General features: G+C 42.6%; 1 protein-coding gene across 1 annotated transcript in view; it reads left to right on the forward strand.

Annotated features, from left to right (window-relative positions):
- Nucleotides 1–18,885, forward strand: part of trpc5a (transient receptor potential cation channel, subfamily C, member 5a) — a 119,434-nt gene that overhangs the window by 62,114 nt on the left and 38,435 nt on the right. The window contains exons 5-8 of the mRNA XM_019265673.2: nt 2,271–2,387; nt 2,505–2,567; nt 3,565–3,702; nt 4,520–4,726. Coding sequence (XP_019121218.2) covers nt 2,271–2,387; nt 2,505–2,567; nt 3,565–3,702; nt 4,520–4,726 — 525 coding nt within the window. The remainder of the gene's footprint in view (nt 1–2,270; nt 2,388–2,504; nt 2,568–3,564; nt 3,703–4,519; nt 4,727–18,885) is intronic.

Raw genomic sequence — 18,885 nt, forward strand, 5'->3', positions numbered from 1 at the left:
ACTGTACAGTGGCCCTGAAGTGCAAAACACAACAGCAAATTCAAAAACACAATAGCAAATCAAAAAACACAATAGCAAATTCAAAAACACAATAGCAAATTCAAAAACACAATAGCAAATTCAAAAACACAATAGCAGATCAAAAAACACAACAGCAAATTCAAAACGGAAAAGGTAGGTACCCTCGGGCGACATGAATCGTCGCTGATTGGACTCCTGGTCCGTCCTTTGAACTGGAAGGACATGGTTTAGATGTTTTCAAAATATGAGCGCTGTTAACTTTCTGAATTTGCTGTTCTGTTTTTTGATTTGCTGTTGTGTTTTGCACTTCAGGGCCACCGTAAAACTGCCATATAAATGAATATCTAACAAAAAAAGATGATGAGAAAAAAACTGTTTCCATAAAAATGCTACATACGTTAGTTTGTGTTTTAACTGTCCATCATATAATCATATAAACTCTGATATGAAGTTTGGTGTATTATTTCTTTATTATCTGGGTCAGAGTATTCTGAACAGTCCTCAGAAAGAAACACCAGACACAAAAATCAATCAAACGGTCTTCAAACCACAGTAACGACACTAACTAGATCATTCTGCTGTGTGTGTTTTTGAGTTGTTTGTGTGTTTGCGTCTCTCTCTCTCTTCCTTTAATCGGCCTGTGATGCCCAGCCTGTGGCAGCTGTTCCCACACTTCTTATCACGCCAGAGAGAGAGAAGGAGTTATGAGAGAGATCAGATGAGGAAAAAAGGTTTTGGCAGCAGGGAGGATAGAGAGAGGAAGTAGGTAGAAAAACAAAGATGGCAGGGGAGGAGGGGTCAGCTGAGGAGAAGAAGAGAGGATGTGAAGGAAAGGGAGGAGAGGTGGAAGAACGTGGGAGATGGAGAGGTGGAAAAAGAGGAGAGGAAGAACTCTGTTTCATTCTCCCTCTGAGAGCTGTGTTCGCTTCCACTCCTCCCTCCTCCTCCTCAAGTCTGCTCCCATCACTCCTTCTTCTGATGTCTTCAAGTGTCGTAAACACACGACACCGTGTGTGGTTACACTTTATTTCAAGTCCTCCTGATGAGCATTAACGCAACGCTGCTTAGAAATTTGAAGATTTAGCCACAGTTACATTGCTCGCTTGGCCAGCTCCTGTTCTGGCACGACACCTGGTACAAACACAAACACTCCCCTTTAGAGGGGACTTCATATGGCTTTATATACATTTTTTTTTTGGCCTTTTATGCCTTTATTGATAGTACAGCTGAAGATAGACAGGAAGCAGAGGGAGGGGGAGTGACATGCAGTAAATTAGCCGTCCGATGCGGGATTCGAACCAGGACCAGCTGCAGTGAGGACTAAAGCCTCCACACACGGGGCGGCCGCTTAACCCACTACGCTACTGACCGCCCCATATGGCTTTATATTTACTGTACACACATGAAAGTGGAATTAATGTGGAATAAACTCAATGTTTTCTTTTAATGGTGAAAAAATTATATATTTAGAAATGTAGCTATCAAATAAGAGAAATTTGAATATAGTAAATTATTTTTGTTTTCCCATAAATACAGACAGATTTAGCGTCTTTACTTCTTTCTCCAGGCAGCCATTGGTTTCCATCCACTGGTCTATAGATTATGTCCTGTCACAGGTGTCAAGATAAGGCTAATGGATTTCCACATTGTGTGGGAACTAATGGCTGGTTGTAATGGTGGTAAAATGGATCCAAATATCTATAGGACAAACACATGGTTGGAGAATAGTCAGCGCCTCAAAACAAATTGTAGTTAATATGATCTAACGAGCAAAAAACAATATTCATTATCCTCTCCATCTCTCTTCCATCCACCTTTAACGGCGGACCACCTGCTCTCTCACTCGGTAATAAAAATCCTCTTGTTTCTCTCAAACTACAGCAGCTGTTCAGAGTCGCATCAGCGAGGGATATAATGAGTTTTGGAGAGGATGTGACTTTAAATAAATACACTGAGTCACTTTGTTTTGATCTTATTCAAGTCAGTTTAATTAAATTCCTCATTTGGCTTAATTTTTTCTTTTGCTTGGAGTTGTTCCTCTCATGCAACCGTGCTGATTCATGCCTTTTGTAATTGCACAATAAACGCTGATTAAAGTTGTGTTTTCTCTCTGTTTAACTGCCAGTGTCGGACCGATTATTAAACTGATGCTGGAATATTTAATTTTAGATATCAGCCTGCAGCTGTCATATGTTCGTGGTTCCCTAAAGCATTTAATTAAACCGTTTTTGCTCTTTGTTCCCCTCCAGGTTCCCTCACTGATGATGGACAGTCAGTTTTCAGAGTTCACCCCAGACATAACTCCCATCATGCTCGCCGCTCACACCAACAACTACGAGATCATTAAACTCCTCGTCCAGCGAAAGGTGATTACACAAGTTTCTGTATGTGAAGAAATAGCAAAACCAAATGTGTATTTTTTGCTTTTGTTTTGAATAGTTGTGATTGGTTTTTCCTTTTTATTATGTTGTTGTTCTGTGTAGGTCACCATTCCCAGACCACACCAAATAAGATGTGACTGCGTTGAGTGTGTATCCAGTTCAGAGGTAAGAGATGATTTCTCTGGTGCATTGGTTTTCAGAAAATCAATATTTGAATTCACAGCAATTACTCTACTTTGATTGAACGATTAGATACCTCACATTTCCTCTCCTAGTCACTAATAAATCTTTGGTCTGTAGCATTTTATAGATAATTCATCATACTAAATAAATCATTTTAAACGTGCATTTACTGTAAATAATGAAAAGGTACCTTTGGTACAGACGGTTAAGGAAACAATTTGGTGTCAAATAAAGTATCAATGTTCAACAAAAAGTGTCAAAGTGCATGTACATTAGGAAGTACCGATAATAAAATACTTCAAAATAAAAGTCACTGGAGTTTTCTAACTAAAATAGCCAGTTGGTTAAATGTAACTAAGTGCATGAACTCAAGGGCAAGTTACTTGTGCTTTACTTAAGTATTAGCAGTATTTACTGCAGTATTGTGGACGTTGTACCGGACCATTGTGGGGAAGGCAATCCCAATCTCCCACTCCATCTACTTTCCAACCCTTACCTATGGTCATGAGCTTTGGGTAGTGACCAAAGGAATGAGATTGCGGATACAAGCGGACGAAATTAGTTTTATCTGTCGGGTGGGTGGACTCATCCAGAGGGAGATCAGAGTACAGCCCCTGCTACTTTGTGTCGAAAGGTGCCAGCTGAGGTGGTTCAACATCTGATTAAGATGCCTCCTGACTGGGGAGGAGACCCTGAGGCAGACCAAGAACCCACTGGGTGGACTACACAGTCCATCTGTCCTGGGAACGCCTCATAATCCCCCCAAGAGGAGATGGCAAGTATTGCTAGGGGAGAGATGATGGACAGTCCCCCCCTGCAAGGGTTTCTTGAACCACTTTTACTCACTCTGAAGTTGTTGAGCTACTGAAGAAGAGGAGCATGATCATGGTGTGATGTGGTATGGGCTGTTTTTTTTTTCTCCATTAAAATTGTGACAAATCTTTCTCCTCTTGTTTTCTCGCTGTTCCTCCTTCTGTAGGTCGACAGTCTCCGGCATTCACGGTCTCGACTCAACATCTACAAAGCTTTGGCCTCGCCCTCCCTGATCGCACTGTCCAGTGAAGATCCCATCCTCACGGCCTTTAGACTGGGCTGGGAACTGAAAGAGCTCAGCAAGGTTCGGATATCACTGTCTTTGCTTTGTGTTTACTGGAAAAGATACAGGGTGTTCGTGTGGAAGGAATTGTTTGGAAAGGTTCACTCTGCTCTGCAGTGACTTATCAGTGAAGTATTTGGACCAGGGTAGGATTAGCCTCATGATTTCTGCCAGTTTTTACTTCCACGATGTACAGCTTACTGTCAAATTAAACGAGACACTAATTTAAAGAGTCACAATAAAGTGCTGGTCCACCAGGACCCTCCAGAGCTGCTTCAATCCTCCTTGGCATCAAGCACCCAAGTGAACGCTACTGGACGAATGCCACATCTTAAACTTGATGGGCTGTTAAAACCTCTGTCGAAGCAGCAGTATCCAGTTTTATTTATGTTACTTACTTGCCTCAATTGCCTTGTTTAGATCCACTTTATAATATGCTTTCCCTTATTCTTCTAGCACTGTAATGGCAGAATTACTCATATCATAATCTGAAGTCTGAGTCCATGTGATAAAGCCTTTGTTGAATCGAGTCAAAGATCACAAAGGTTTCCTTTACATGCAGATTTACATGATTCTCTAAATCTAATGATTTTCTTGCAATTGTGGAATTGGGATTGCAATCCCTTCTGGACTATTAGCCTTTTATCTTGGTGTTGGTGTTCTTTAAGTGCATGATTAAGGCTTTAAAACCATTTTTCCTAAGTAGCACATGAAGCTGTTGCAGCAGTGCAGACCTGAAGACATTATTGAACCACAAGAGTCAAAGTTATGGACAGCGAATACTTCAAAAAGAGGTTCCTCCCACTCTCATAACCTCGTTCGATCTTCCTCTCCTCAGGTGGAGAATGAGTTTCGTCAGGAGTACGAGGAGCTGTCCCAGCAGTGCAAACGCTTCGCCAAAGACCTTCTGGACCAAGCCAGGAGTTCAAGAGAGCTGGAAACCATCCTGAACCACAGGGACAACGACCAGCGCGAGGAACTGGACCCCAGACAGTGCCATGACCTCGCCAAACTCAAACTGGCCATCAAGTACCACCAAAAAGAGGTAGGGACCCAACCTGGTTTTCCTGCTTCTCGAGGCTCTTAAACATCTCTCAAAGCCACTTTAGACTAAAACAGTACACTGTCATCCAGCGGAGACGACGGTGTTTTCCTTAAAAAGTTGACATTCTGAAGGAGCAGGCTTGACAGCTTAGATGTTTGTGTTTGTGTCTGAATACATTTCTGGAAACTGAAGGAGTATAGTAGGCTGTGTGTGCTTGCTTGTGTATGCAGTTTATATTTATTTATGTATGCATGTGCATCTTGACTGGTGTCAAGGTTGGTGTCAAATACCGGCAGATATGCGGGACATATTTATAGCCACACCTTCAGCGTGACATTGTTCGACTGTCGACATTTTGGTCCAGAGTGAAATATCACAGCAACTTCCGGATGGGCTTGCCATTGACATTTATAGCATTCAGGATAAATTTCCCCGTTGATGACAACTGTACTGAGTGTGGCTTGTCACAGGTGCCTTGTTTGAGCAACCAGGCGTCATTCAGCTCACCTTCACTCCACTTTTTTGGATTAGCTGGGACGCCCAATATGGTGACCACACTCTGAACTTCACAACAGCTCTTCAGAAACCTGTGGTTGAAGTCACGGATACAACATCCATTTTTATACAGTCTATGGTCAAACTTAGACGGTTATAAAGTTACATTTTCATGTACCGACACAGTTAAATGTACACCACACATGTGGGACATATAATTCTATATTTACTAAGTCTATTTAGGAGCCAAGTGTGGCCATTTGAGACACTTGAGTAAGTAAGAGAATGTGCACAATAGAAACAGAAAGAAAACAGAGGGGTGCAGGTGAGTTAGAGAGGGAGGATGAATAGGACAGGCACTGGACTGAGTGAGATAATGAGCTGGAGCCACCGTGAGACGACAAAACACCAAAGAGAGATTTAATGGGACAGAAAGAGAAAGAGCAGGATAGAGAGCTGGAGGGATCAATCAAGAAAGACATGGAGATTTGATGGGATGGAGTCGGAGGAAGAAACAGAGTTAGAAAACCCCCCGAGGCAATCTCCGTCTCTCTCCGTCCGTCCGTCCGCCCGTCTGTCTGTTTTCTGCTGTTCGCAGCTCTCCGCGACAGAGGGATACTGCCAGACTGATCAGAAAGGACAGAGCGAGGGGAGGAGAGGAGGGATGACAGCAGCCACGGGATGTGGATGGATTGAGGGAGACGGGGGAGATAAGAGCAGGGAGTGAAGTGCTTTCGTTCTCTCTTGAGGAGGAGAGGTGACACAGGTAAAGATCTGAAGGAGTTGATAGATAGAAGGAGTGCCAGACGGCCTGGTGACATGTTTTCTCTCTCCGGGTAGAGAAGATCACAGAGCTGAAGATTTGAGGAGTTTGTTCTGAGTCATAGATTTCATTTTCTCTCCACACAAAGCTTTTTTTTTTCTTGCAGGAGAAGTTACAGATTTCACCTCTGACTAAGGCTGGATAGAAATCTTCACAGATAGCACCAGCGCACAACCAGAGTTCCTGCATTTATACTTTTCTTTGAGGAATAAAAACCTGATTTATTAACATTCCAAACTAACTGTTAGCATGTTGAAACAGGTTATATTCACCTGTTAAAGGTTTAGATCTGTCACAGTTCAAGCAGGATAACAAGGAACTCGAGGCATAGGACCCAAATGAGGCAGAACTGGTGCAGATCAGTGGTTTATCCAAAACACAAGTTGGGCAGAATGTGAGACCGACTCAGGCACTTCTGATGAACTTTGAGAGTGTCTCTAATTCTCCTTGGGCCAAGCGTCAATAAATAATACAGCATAAGACATCAGAGGCTCCTGAACACTTTCTTCCTTCCTGACCTCACCATTGACCTTTGACTTCAGCAATTTCTGCACAACAGTTTAATATCGCAAAAGTGAATTTACAAAATCAAAACAGACAGTCCATGAAACCTTGAAAGATCCAAGCAAAACCAGACTGCAATATATAAGAAGAAGACGAACTGACACTCAAACCAACAAACCAGAAGGCAGGGTGACCAGTGAAAACTAATCACAGACAAAACTGCCAGGAAACAAACAGACACAAGGAGACTTACAAAATAAAACAGGAAACACTAGTTGATTGCTGAGTTTCATTCCACATCGTCAAATACTGACGTTTTGTTGTCTTGTTGGGCGGCTGTGGCTCAGGGGACGCTCAGGTATCAGTTACTTTTTATGAATTACTGTCACATTACTGATTGCTCTCTCTATAAAGTTCTGCTTAGTTAGTTAATAGTCAATGGGTTAGGCCACAAGTTCAAACACTTTGTTGTTTTTTATCAAAACCTGATCACAACATGAAAAAAAAAAGTTATTAAACAGAAAGAAAGTTCTTCAAAGCACCAAAAGTTTGTATTCGGTTCCTTAAAGAACCTTAAAGAGATAAAAAAAAAGTTCTGCAAAGAACTCAAACACAGTTTTTCTTTAAGATTTAGGAGTGCCTTCATGTCCCCGGTGTGTGATGCACGAAGGGGTGAAGGACGGAGTGAATGCTTACTTGCCCTTGTGTCGTAGTGACAGAGGTGATGATTCAATACATAATGCGGGCTTAGTAAAGAGGCGGTGGCGGTGGTGCAGAGATGGATGACTGAAGAAATTAGCATATAAATTGAGAAAAAAAAGCTTTAAATAGATAATTCAGTGTGCAGCTTTAACATCAACTCCTCATCGACCGGAACATTTTCTATTAATGTTCACAGCTGGTGAGCAGCGAGCCATTCCCCCCGATGTTTTAAGTACATTTTATTTATCTCTGTGTGATGTACGCAGTACTTAGCAGTATCAGTATTACGTTTTGAAACACTGGCAACGTGAACATACAGCCATGACTTATGTTTCAAAGGCCAAACAAAAGTCATGAAACATGATTTGTGGGAGACAAGCTTTAAGCACAGTCTTCCGTAGATCGTTGGAAATTCTTTTAATCTGCCACCGATCTCATTATGTTCGCGCTAATTGAATATCTCTCGTGCTTTTGTGCGATATGACTCACAGAAACTCGACTGCAGTCCTCTCCTCCGCTGTCTGCCTGCACTGCAGTGCGCTGCCGTCTACTACACCTTGCTGGGAGGTATAATTGGCTGCAGCTCTGGCAGAGCAGTCCTCTGAGCAAGAACGCGAACAGAAAGTGGAAAGTCTTATTTTTCAAAACATCCCGTGGCGTTCTGTCGACTCCCGGTCTCTGAAATAAGACATATTCTCAAATTTTTGAGAGGGAGAGAGAAGGAGCGCGACGAGGAAAGATGTGAGGAGAGTAACTGGAAAGGAAGCCGGGAGGAAGAGAGAGCTGTCGGCGCCTAATAAGACTTCCTCAAATTGTTGACGTGAGAGGGAGATGGAGAGATGAAAAACATCGCCGGATCAGTGGGAGAAATAAAAAAGTGAAGGCCGAGATATTCTTTAAGCTCATTTACTTCGATCTGGTTTTGCATAATTCGAGCTGATTGTTGTCTGAATGTTCTGCTGCCGCTGACAACATGATGCAGTACCAATACCAACGTTTGGCAGTACTTACTACGCATTATTGTCTTACAGTACCAGGAGTGTTACCATCTTCTTCATAGCTGCACACGAGCACTGCCTAGATAGTTTCATATCCAGAAGTATGTGTAATATATTCAAATAAAGATGCTAAAAAAAAGGACCGGTATGTAGGGTTTGGTGGCATTTAACAGTGTAATTGTTTATTGCAACCCCCTCACCTCACCCTCTCCTTTCATACTGTGAAGAAAAACTTCAGACAAATCAAATCAAATTTCCCAACATTTACTCTTGCCCAGCTCCTGTTCTGGCACGACACCTGTTCTGTCTCCACTCTGTGTCAGCATTCCCTGAAAAAACCTCCAGGAGACGCATACCTTCATATCATGTTAAATCGTGTGAGTCGGCCAATCCTCTCTGCATACTCTCTCTTTGTCATAACTCTGCTGTGTTTTTGTCTTTGACATCTCTCTCTCTCTCTCTTATAAAATCCATTAACTGTCACTTTAACAAACTCGTCAGAATATGGCAGATTTCTGCTGACAGCTCTTTTTTTTTTTTCTTCTTTCTGTCTGTTTGCGTCCTCCTCCATCTCTGTTTTCCTCAAAGCGCCTGTTTCTGTCAACTTCAGTGACTTATATTGACATGAATGCTAAAGCGAGACAGTCCTGTCAAACGAAATTCACATTTTGTTGGAGCGTCGGCAGACTTTGTTTTTTCGAGAGTTTCAATATAATTTAATTTACGTTTGCTCACTTTGCAAGAGAATATTCTCAATAAAACTTGAGATTTAATTGTTTTGTTTTATCCAGTGGAGACTGTGCTGGATAACATAAAGTGAGATGAACGAAATGACAGAATATAAACTTTTGGGTAGTTTAATTTTTATCGAAACATCATGTTTTATGAGGCTTATTTTATGTAAAAATCAAAAGTCATAATTACGCTTATCTGGCAGCTGTTGACAAGTAAGTTACTGTAAATAAAATCATGGACTTAACTGGCAGCTGTTGACAAGTAACTTACTGTAAATAAAGTCACAGACTACCTGGCAGCTGTTGACAAGTAAGTTACTGTAAATAAAATCACAGACTATCTGGCAGCTATTGACAAGTAACTTACTGTAAATAAAATCACGGACTACCTGGCAGCTGTTGACAAGTAACTCTACAGTACATCATTGTTTACTGTACGCAGTAACTATAATTACTGTATTTTTCGACTGAATACACAGTATACTACTGCGAAAGTAAGTATCCATTTAAGGTACTAATACTGTAATAATATGTAGTATAAACAAACACATTATTAATATCTTTATATTCATATGTGTTACATAGAACATGTATAGAGACACTGAAGAGAGACAATTTGTGGTGAGAGACGTGTTGTTATAAAGGATGCAGTCAGCATCACCAGCGCCCTGGACGCCATGACGACGACAGATGTTGACAAACAAACAGATGCTGCGTTAGCCTCTCTAGATGCCCTTTGTGTGTGTGTGTGTGTGTGTGTGTGTGTGTGTGTTTGTGAGAGAGTGTGCAGATGTGTGTGTGTGTGTGTGTGTGTGTGTGTGTGTGTGTGTTTGTGTGTGTGTGTGTGGGCATTTATGAAAGTTTATTTTGCGTGTCAGTCTCAGGAGACGGTTGACGAACACTGTCAGGACACTTATGTAAGCCTTCCACATTCGGCAACCTCGTTCACTCCTTCCCTCTCGTTCATTGGCACGTCCGTTACCTTCTGTCTGCCTCTCTCTTCGTCTTTCGATCTCCACGTCGCTTAATATCACATCTTAATTTCACGTATGTTTCCTTTCATCTTCTTGCCACGTTGACTCGTTACACCGCCCTCCTCTCCGTCTCTCTTCTTCTTCTTCTTCTTCACTTGTGTGTTTTCCTCACATAACCTCCTTTTAGAGCTCTGCTTTGTTCCTTTATTTGTCATCTAAAGTGTGTGTGTTCACACTCTGTTTGCATGTAAATGTGTGTGTGTGTGTGCCACTGTGTATGTCCTGTATGATGGAGGTCGAGGTGTCACCCACTAAGTGCTGCCACAATGTTTTACCAACACCAGGCTTTTAGAGCAAATTATATAACACTGACTGTGTGTGTGTGTGTTGGGAAACTGGGAACTGCATATCCTTTGTTGTCTCTTTATTGTTCCTGCAGGAAATCACACACACACACACACACAGCTGAGCACACGGTCAAATGTGTCCACGTATTCATGCATTATTAACTGCTGCAGAATGCTGTCGCATATTCTTTTTAACATTTTGTTTACGGGAGGCGGATGAAGCAGTACATCCAACGTGATGATGGGCCAGCGCTGCATATTTTCAGCCTCAAAATGGTGCTTTGGAAACCTGTGGGTGACGACACTCATGCTCTGTCTATCCTTTATTCTGTCACTGTAGATTCGCCTTCAATGCCTTATTTAGACCAGAATCCAGCGATCACCGCGGTGTTTTTTGTTGGGTTGGAGTTGGTGAAGGGGGTTAGTTTATTTGTTTTGCACATAGCCGGTATAAAACAGTCCGAAAATTCTGGTTTATTTCTGATTCATCAGTTTCTGCTTAACGATTCGATTCTTTATCGATTCTCATTGGGGAAATAAAGGAGAACAAACAGTTTGATCAGCATCAACTTTGTTTAGTTAGAAGTATCACGATCTTACAAAGCCAACAGCGAGGTCAAAAGAGGCCCACAGCGTAGATAATAGTAACGATGTGTAACTACCTTCCGTAGTAACCGCAGAGGTGGTCATAGCCTGGCTGCTGCCGCTGCTGCTAAGTTGAGATTCATCTCCAGTCCGAAGCGTGTCAAAAACACGACATTCATTTAAAAATATTGCATGTTGTGTGTGCAAATCTTTCTGCATGTTCGTTGTGTTCCCTCCCGATGCTGTTATCTCCACTTTGCAATGATTGCTAGTCGCCCTGTTGCCGTCTTTTTTGGTCAAATGCAGCCAAACTTTGGAGCGTTTGAACCGAGTGGGTGACATTGTTTACTACTGATTGCACTGCACGTGCCAAACTTGTGTAATTAGTCGTGCTTGCTGGAATCGAGCGTGCGAAACTTCTTGCGGAAGTTACGTGATGTAATTTGTGCTTTCTGGAATCGATAAGAGAATCGTTAGATAAACTGCCAAACGATTCCATGGAATTGAAACACACGGAACCCGGTTCTCGATTCCCATCCCTATTCATCAGCTCTCTTGATACTGATGCTCCTTCACTCTCATTCATTGTCTCTATCGCTCAGTACCCCCCGTTCAAAATCAATGGGAACCCCTCGTTGTCATTTGAGACATTTGACCGGTCTGATCTGGCTCAACTTTGCCGCGTTTTTTTTCCAGTACCTCCTGCAGTCAGTCAACACAGTTACCCCATTCAAGTGAATGGCAAAACCAAACTTCTGACGATGGAGGGGGTTGAAATCAGCAACTAGATGTACCACTAAATGCTACACACTGGTCCTTTAAAGTCTTTAATATGTTTTCAGATTTGTGTAGTTTTTGGTACAAATACATGTACAACTGTGTACATTTGTCAAATTTCTATGCAGTATTGCTTTAAAGCACCGCTGTGTCTGCAGCCTCACAAAGCTGCCAGCGTCACTGTTGATTCTTAGTGTTGTTAGGTGAAGAACTAACAGTTCTTCTTCTTCGTGCTACACAAACAAAACGTCCGGCACAGTTTGTGTTCGGGGCCTCCAACACATGCGTGATACCTGACCTGACAGAACCGTGCGTAACGTCACGCGTGCTTGTTTTTAAATGTGGGCGGACGTACGGGAGCGTTTGTGCGAGAGCGTTTGAGAGCAAGCAACATCCTCGTCAGCGTTCTCCAGAGTGATCAATGCAAATTACATCTCCAATATACTCGCCATGTCTCTGTGGGATCGATACATGATGTCGGACACACACACACACACACACACACACACACACACACACTCTCAGCTCAACATTCCACACACTCTTCTCCGGCTCCGTCTTCTCCTTCATCATCCTGTCATTCCTCGCTTCCCTCTCTCCGTCGTTCCTCTTTAACCTTGTGTCTCTTGTTTCCCGGGAAACCTGCTCATCCGCTCAGCTCGTCCACCTTTAATTCTTTAATTCATCCGTTTCCTCATTATTTCCTCTCCTCTTGTATTTCCCCTCATCTTATTTTGTTTCCTTCTCTTCATCCTTGTTTCCTCTCCTCTCTCTCCCTTACTTCGCTTCCTTTGGTCTCCTCTCTTCTCCTTTTGCCATCGTATTCCCTATTTTCTCCCCTCTTTCATTTCCTTTGCACTCCCCTTTTCCCATCCTTAGTTCCTCTTGTTTCCTTCCTCTTTTTCCCTCCTCATTTTCTTTCCTCTCCTCTACTTTTGTTTCCTTTCCTTCACTTCCTCTCTTCCCTTTTCTCCTTATTTCCTCTCCTTCTCCCTACTCTCCTATCTTCTCCCCTCCTCTCCTCTTCTTTTCTGCCCTCATCTTCCTTTTCCTCGTTTACTCTTTTTATTTCCTTTCCACGCTCTCTTCCCTTATTCCCCTCTCATTCTCTCTTGTTTTTATCTCCTTCACTTCCTCTCCTCTTGCTTCCTCTCCTCTCTTTTTCTTCCTCCTCTCCTCCTCGTAGATGCGGTCATGGTTATTGATCCATCGTTCAACCTTTCCTCTGATAATCTAAACAGAAGGAGACAGAGGGAGAGAGAGAGAGAGAGAGGAGGGGAAAAGGAGGGAGAGAGGACCGAGTCGAGGTTTTGAAGTGTGAAGACTTACGTAACGTTAAAGTAACTTTGAACTCAGCCGTTCCAACTTAATGGCTAAATTGTGCTCACTGATGCCACCGGGTACCCATCATGCCGAGGGGCTTTGAACCTGAAATAAACTCTTTGATTGGCTGTTTGACACACATCAGCTGGCTGGTGGAGATGTGTGTGTGGGGGGAAAGTGGCGGATACCCTTCACAACACCTCTGCAGTGCATTCTGGGGTATGAGCAAAAATGTGAATGAGTGGAGGAGCAGGAGGAGGAAGAGGAGGAGGAGAGGAAGGAGCAGTAAGATGCACAACAAGGAAGGATGGAGGTAAAAGGAGATGACGTGAGAGAAAATAGTGAATTAAACAAGCAGCAGATGGGACCTGGTTCCAGATGGAGGAAGAGGACCAATAACCTTTAAGTATTCCAGTGACATTAAATACTTCTAGTACGAAGTAATTAATGTCATCAGAAACACACGTCATGATACAGTCATAGTTTAATTACAGATGTTAACGGAGCATCTGTGCATCCATACCCGAATACTTTAAAGGTCCAGTGTGTAGATGGTTTAGTGCCATCTAGTGGTGAAGTGTCAGATTGCAACCAACTGAAAAACCCCTCACCTCTCCCTCTCGGTCCAAGCATGAAGGAGAAACTACTGTGGCTGTGAAAGGGTTCTATGTAGATCCAGATGAGGTCCTCTCTGAAGAGCTGGAGGTCTTCAGGAGGTTTTTGAAGGTAGAGAGGGACGCCCCTGATGTGGTAGGAACTGGTAGGACGTTCCACCAATGGGGAACAGCAGACGAGAAAAGTTTGGATTGTCCTGAACGTCCTGAGGCGTCGTTCATTGGAGGAACGCAACAGTCTGATGTAACATGTATCTGTATGAGGGTGTTCAAGTAGGTTCTGTGTGAAGTTTGCATGTTCTGCTGTGTCTATGTGGGTTTCTGGGTTCCTCCCAAAGTCCGAAGACATGAAGGTTAACTGGCGCTCATAGTTGTGAATGGTTGTTTGTCTCCCTGAGATTTACTGGCGACTTGTCTAGGGTGTACCCTGCCTCTTGCCCAATGTCAACCAGGATCAGCCCATGCATGGATGAAAACATTGTTCTTCTAGAGTCAGGTTTGAACAACTTGCGTTCGTGCCCTTTGTCGTCAAGGTTACAGTAATGACCGCGTAGTTCAGGTTAGGGAATGATCAAGATCATGGTTGACTCACAGTTGGAAACGTTGTGTGGATCCATCAGTCTACCTCGACCTTCCTGTTGCTTCGTGATGACACTGAGCCTATTTAGTACAGCTGTGCCTTTCTGTTGCCGTCGCCTAAATTTCCCTGCGGCGTTTAATAAAGGTTTATCTAATCTTCTAATGTCACCTGACTTCCTCTTTCCCTCCCATCATACTTCCTGCAGCTGCTCTAGGGTTTTGCCACTTGTGTGTAATATGTCAGATGTCGTTTCGGGGCTCTACCCGTGGAGCTTGACTGTTGTTAAGAAAAACGTTGACGCCCTGCAAAAACCTTTGATAAATAAGGCTTCCATTTAAATGAGAATTGTGTCTACATGGATCATTGGCGTTTATTAGCGTCGAGGCAAGAGTGCAGTTGCGAGATAAACACATGCATGCTTACATACATGAGTGCACACACACATGCCCAGATATAGTTATACACAAAGCACAAGCACACGCTAAATGGAGTTTCATTGTGTGAAACTGAAACTCCTGAGGTGAACAGATGACTTTTAATTCCACGCTCACACATGAATGCTGCAGTAAAGTCGCCCCAGGGTTTGTTGCTTTACTGATCAGCAGTATTATTAACCAGTGAGAGAGGAGGGAGCAGCAAAGGTCAGAGGTGATGGAGAAGTGTTGACGGCAGTGTAATGAGGGATTGATGGATGGATGAAAGAGAGGAGATGGAGAGATGAGAATGGAGATGTAAGAGGAAATCTGAGAGCTCAATGCAAAAACATGAAATTTAGGCCCAGCTCAATTTATTCTAACCTGATCCTAGTCCAGTTTTATCCAGATCGTAACCTTATCCTGCCTCAGTCTTGGCCTGATCTTGGCCAGATTGTAACCTGATTTTAGCCCAATTCTTGCCCAACATTGGCCAGTTCATAACCTGATCCTATCCCAATCCTAACCCAACCCTGGCTCATACATGCCCAGATTCCAACCTGATCCTAGTCCAACCCTGGCCCAATTATGGCCCGATCTTGGCCAGATCCTAACCTGATCCTAGTCTAATTTTAGCCAGATCATAACCTGATCCTGCCTCAATCTTGGCCTGATCTCAGCCAGTTTGTGACGTGATCCTAGCCCGATTCTAGCCCAATTTTGGTCAGATCATAACCTGATTCCAACCCAGTACTAGTAATTACTAAAGTAATTTGTTTGAAGTATCACACGGCCACACTGAACTGCACTTGTTTGAGGAAGTTTTGATTTCTCCACATTTAATTTATAAATGTCCAATAAATGTCATTCTCCTTCACTGGTATCAGCTTTGCATGATTGTGTTGACTGAATCAGAAACTTGCTGTGTTTCTTTTAGAAGAGCTCTCACACTGAATGGAAGAGAACGGAAAATTGGAAATTTAAGAAGTGATGACGAATCAAAACTTTGCTGAAAGAGTTCAAACTGAGACAAATTGCTGTAGCTGCCGTTGCTAATTGACACAGTTCAGGTCCTTTCATCACTTTAAACCATCCCATGTGTTCCACAGGACAGCGAACCAGTAAATGACATGATATGTTTGACTTTTTAGTCAGTGTTTTAACCATTATATACATATGTTATGCAACTACTTCAGTGAAAGTGTGCGACAATAGGAGGAGATGAAGTGATGAAGGCACATGCACAGCGTGAAGGGGGGATGAAAGCCAGGGAGAGATGGATGCAGAGAGTGAGAGAGCAAATTATGATAAATAATAAACCATAAATCAAATTTTCCTCACCGTGTTGCCTGGCACTGTCAAGTGTGCTTGTGTGTGTGTGTGTGTGTTTGTGTGTTAATCCATCCAACACTGCTGACAGAGAGAGAAAGAACTTGGAGGCTCTCCAAACCAACCCAAATTATTCACTTTGCTGCTGCAGAGAAACAAGAAGGAGAGGAAAAATGGGGGGAGAGGAAGATGCAGATGCTGAGTTTTCTGTCTATAAACAAGGCACAATCTGGTAAAACGTCCTCCGAACTGCAATAAGTGTCAACATTCACTTGCGACATTTAATGATTTGATAAAAATATGGAGATGCTCTGTTGTTACAAATCAGCTTCATATCTGTTTGTGTGCATCCTCTAAATCAGTTAGCAGAAACTTCTAATCTATCTAAACATGTTAGGAAATGTCTTAGCGGACCCAAACAACAGATAAAGACCAAGATCTGTTTGTAACAGTTGGTGACGGAGGTGGACGAGCAGTGGCAGGCAGGTGGAGATCTTGCAGAGAGCGGGTTCAGGAGTTCAGGAGAAGTTTTTTCTGGGAGGTTGGGCGGTCTATACTGCAGGTATTTATACTGCAGATATTGGAGAACAGGTGATGAAGAGATGAGGCAGGAGAGAGGAGAAACCAAGAGAGACAAGAAAGAGACATACAAGTGTAGGGGAAACACTGGAAACTATCCCCACGATCGCCAACCGCCAACATCACCACGTGACACTTTCACCCCATGCAAGTTTGTCAGCATGAGTATTCAGAACTGTATCTGCCAGTGACAGATGCTTCAACTAAGTAGAGCACAGACATCTACTAATCGGTTTCATCACAGACAGACAAATGAAAAAAGTCCAAACACTAATTCGCCTGCTGGTTGTTTCATGACATGAAATCTGCAGAAAAAGCTACACGGACGGGACAGATTGAGCAGGCGTACTGGTTCAGCACTGGTTGACTGTGGCTTGTCGTCAACAAATTTTCAGATTTTGAACATTCTAGTCTTTTAGAAGCCTGATCCAGTTAGACACCTGGACTCCCATTGACTGCAACAGGTGCACATCTCAAGGTACGATGAGGAATCGGTGATGAGGTGATCTACGGTACTTCTCGACCACAAATCATCTTTCTGTATATGTTCTGCTAACTTTAGTTTAACCGCCATGTTAGGACAAACCCAGGACAGACTAGTAGGTTTTTTTGTTTGTTTTCTGCAAGTTTCACGGCTACTGTAGTTTACCCTACATATTCAGTTGGTTGCAATCTGCAACTTCGCCACTAGATGACACTAAATCCTACACACTGTACCTTTAATGAAAGAACATCGATTACACAACCTAAAGTTTCAAAAGTGATTTTCATATTGAACAGAAGTGACCTTCCTTACGACTGTCTGGACAGTCACATATTTAAGTTTAAGAAAATGTAACATCTAGAGTACATTCAGAATTATTAGACAGAATTGTGCACATGAGAAAACCTGTCCACATTTTGGAGGTTGGATGTACAGTTAAAGTGTTTGTATTTGGTTTTATCTATGGAGAAAGGCATAAATAAGAACAAGCACTGATCCATACTTGAAATACTGTCATTTCTCTCGCTGGAAGAGCCTCTGTTTGCTGATGGAAACTCAGTTTTTTGTGACATTTTAAATGTTTACAAGGTTTCATTTGATGCAGTGCAACAGGAAACAGAGAGCAGATGATAAAACGTGTAGGAGAGAGCAGGAGGTGAGGATGAAAGAGGGATGGAGCATTAGACAGACTGTTGGTTATGAAGCTGACATGGCAGGTGGAGGAAAGCCATGAACATCAAGAGAAACAAAACCAGAGCGAGGTGGAGAGGTGGAACAGAGGAAACCAACTCAGAAATAGAGTCAGCAAAAGAACGAGTGAGTCACACACAGCGGGGCGGTGGAATATATCTTTCCTTGCTCGCTCTGTTTTGCTCTCTCTCTCTGTAAGTAACCCGCAAAGAGAAAAAGACGGAGAGTAAAGGTAAATCGAGAAGAGTGGATGATGTATCTTTTTACGTATTTTGTGTAAGAGGTGCAGACAGAACAGAGGAAATCGAGAGGAACGTGTGAACAAAGTAGGAAGCGACTTACAGGAGTACGGACGAAGGAAGACGGCAGGAAGTTTGGGAGGAAAGGAAGTGGGTGTGACATTTTGATTAATGACAGCAATCAAAGAGAGATGGTGAGGGAGGAGAAAGTGATATTAAAAGAGTGGGAGTATGTGGAGTTATTTTGAGGGACGGCAAGAGGAAAGAGGGAAAGAACAACCCAAAAGAGAGAGCAAGACACAGATACATGAAATACTGCAGGAAAAAAGTCAAGTTCAAGACATTTCCTGCATGGGTACATTGTGGGAAACACTTATTCACTTATCTCATTAGATGAGAAGATCAATACCAGTCTACATCTACAGCCACCACTGTCAGCTGGCTGCTTAGCTGTGCACATAGACTGGAACCGGGGAAACATCTAACCAGGCTCTGTCCAAAGGTAACAAAAAAAGGCTACCAGCATCTCTAATCAGCCCAACACATTGTATCTTGTTTGTTGTGTACAAAAACCAAAGAACAAGTCATCCTTTCAACTATTTGTTGTTTGGGAGTGCCAACTGTTGTCTGGCATCAAGAACTAGCCCGGCACATAATCCTCTGGAAAACTACAAATTGATATTTGTACACTTGCTGGTATATATTTTCAATGTTTCCAGTCTTTGTGCTAAGTAACTAACTACTAGTAGCTTCATATCAACACTGGTGTACAGACATAAGAGTGGCATCAATTTCCATATTCAAATGTTGAACTTTGCTGCATCTTACTTTCTTGAACAAGGACTAATATTTTGCATACATACGCATTTATGGTTTTTGGACTGGGGATGTCATATTTAAATGAGTGATCAGAACATTTACTACGTGATCATAACCAAGTACAGGATGGTTGGGTCCATATCTGGTGAT

Source organism: Larimichthys crocea, chromosome XIV (assembly GCF_000972845.2).
Source record: "Larimichthys crocea isolate SSNF chromosome XIV, L_crocea_2.0, whole genome shotgun sequence".
Lineage (NCBI taxonomy): Eukaryota > Metazoa > Chordata > Actinopteri > Sciaenidae > Larimichthys > Larimichthys crocea.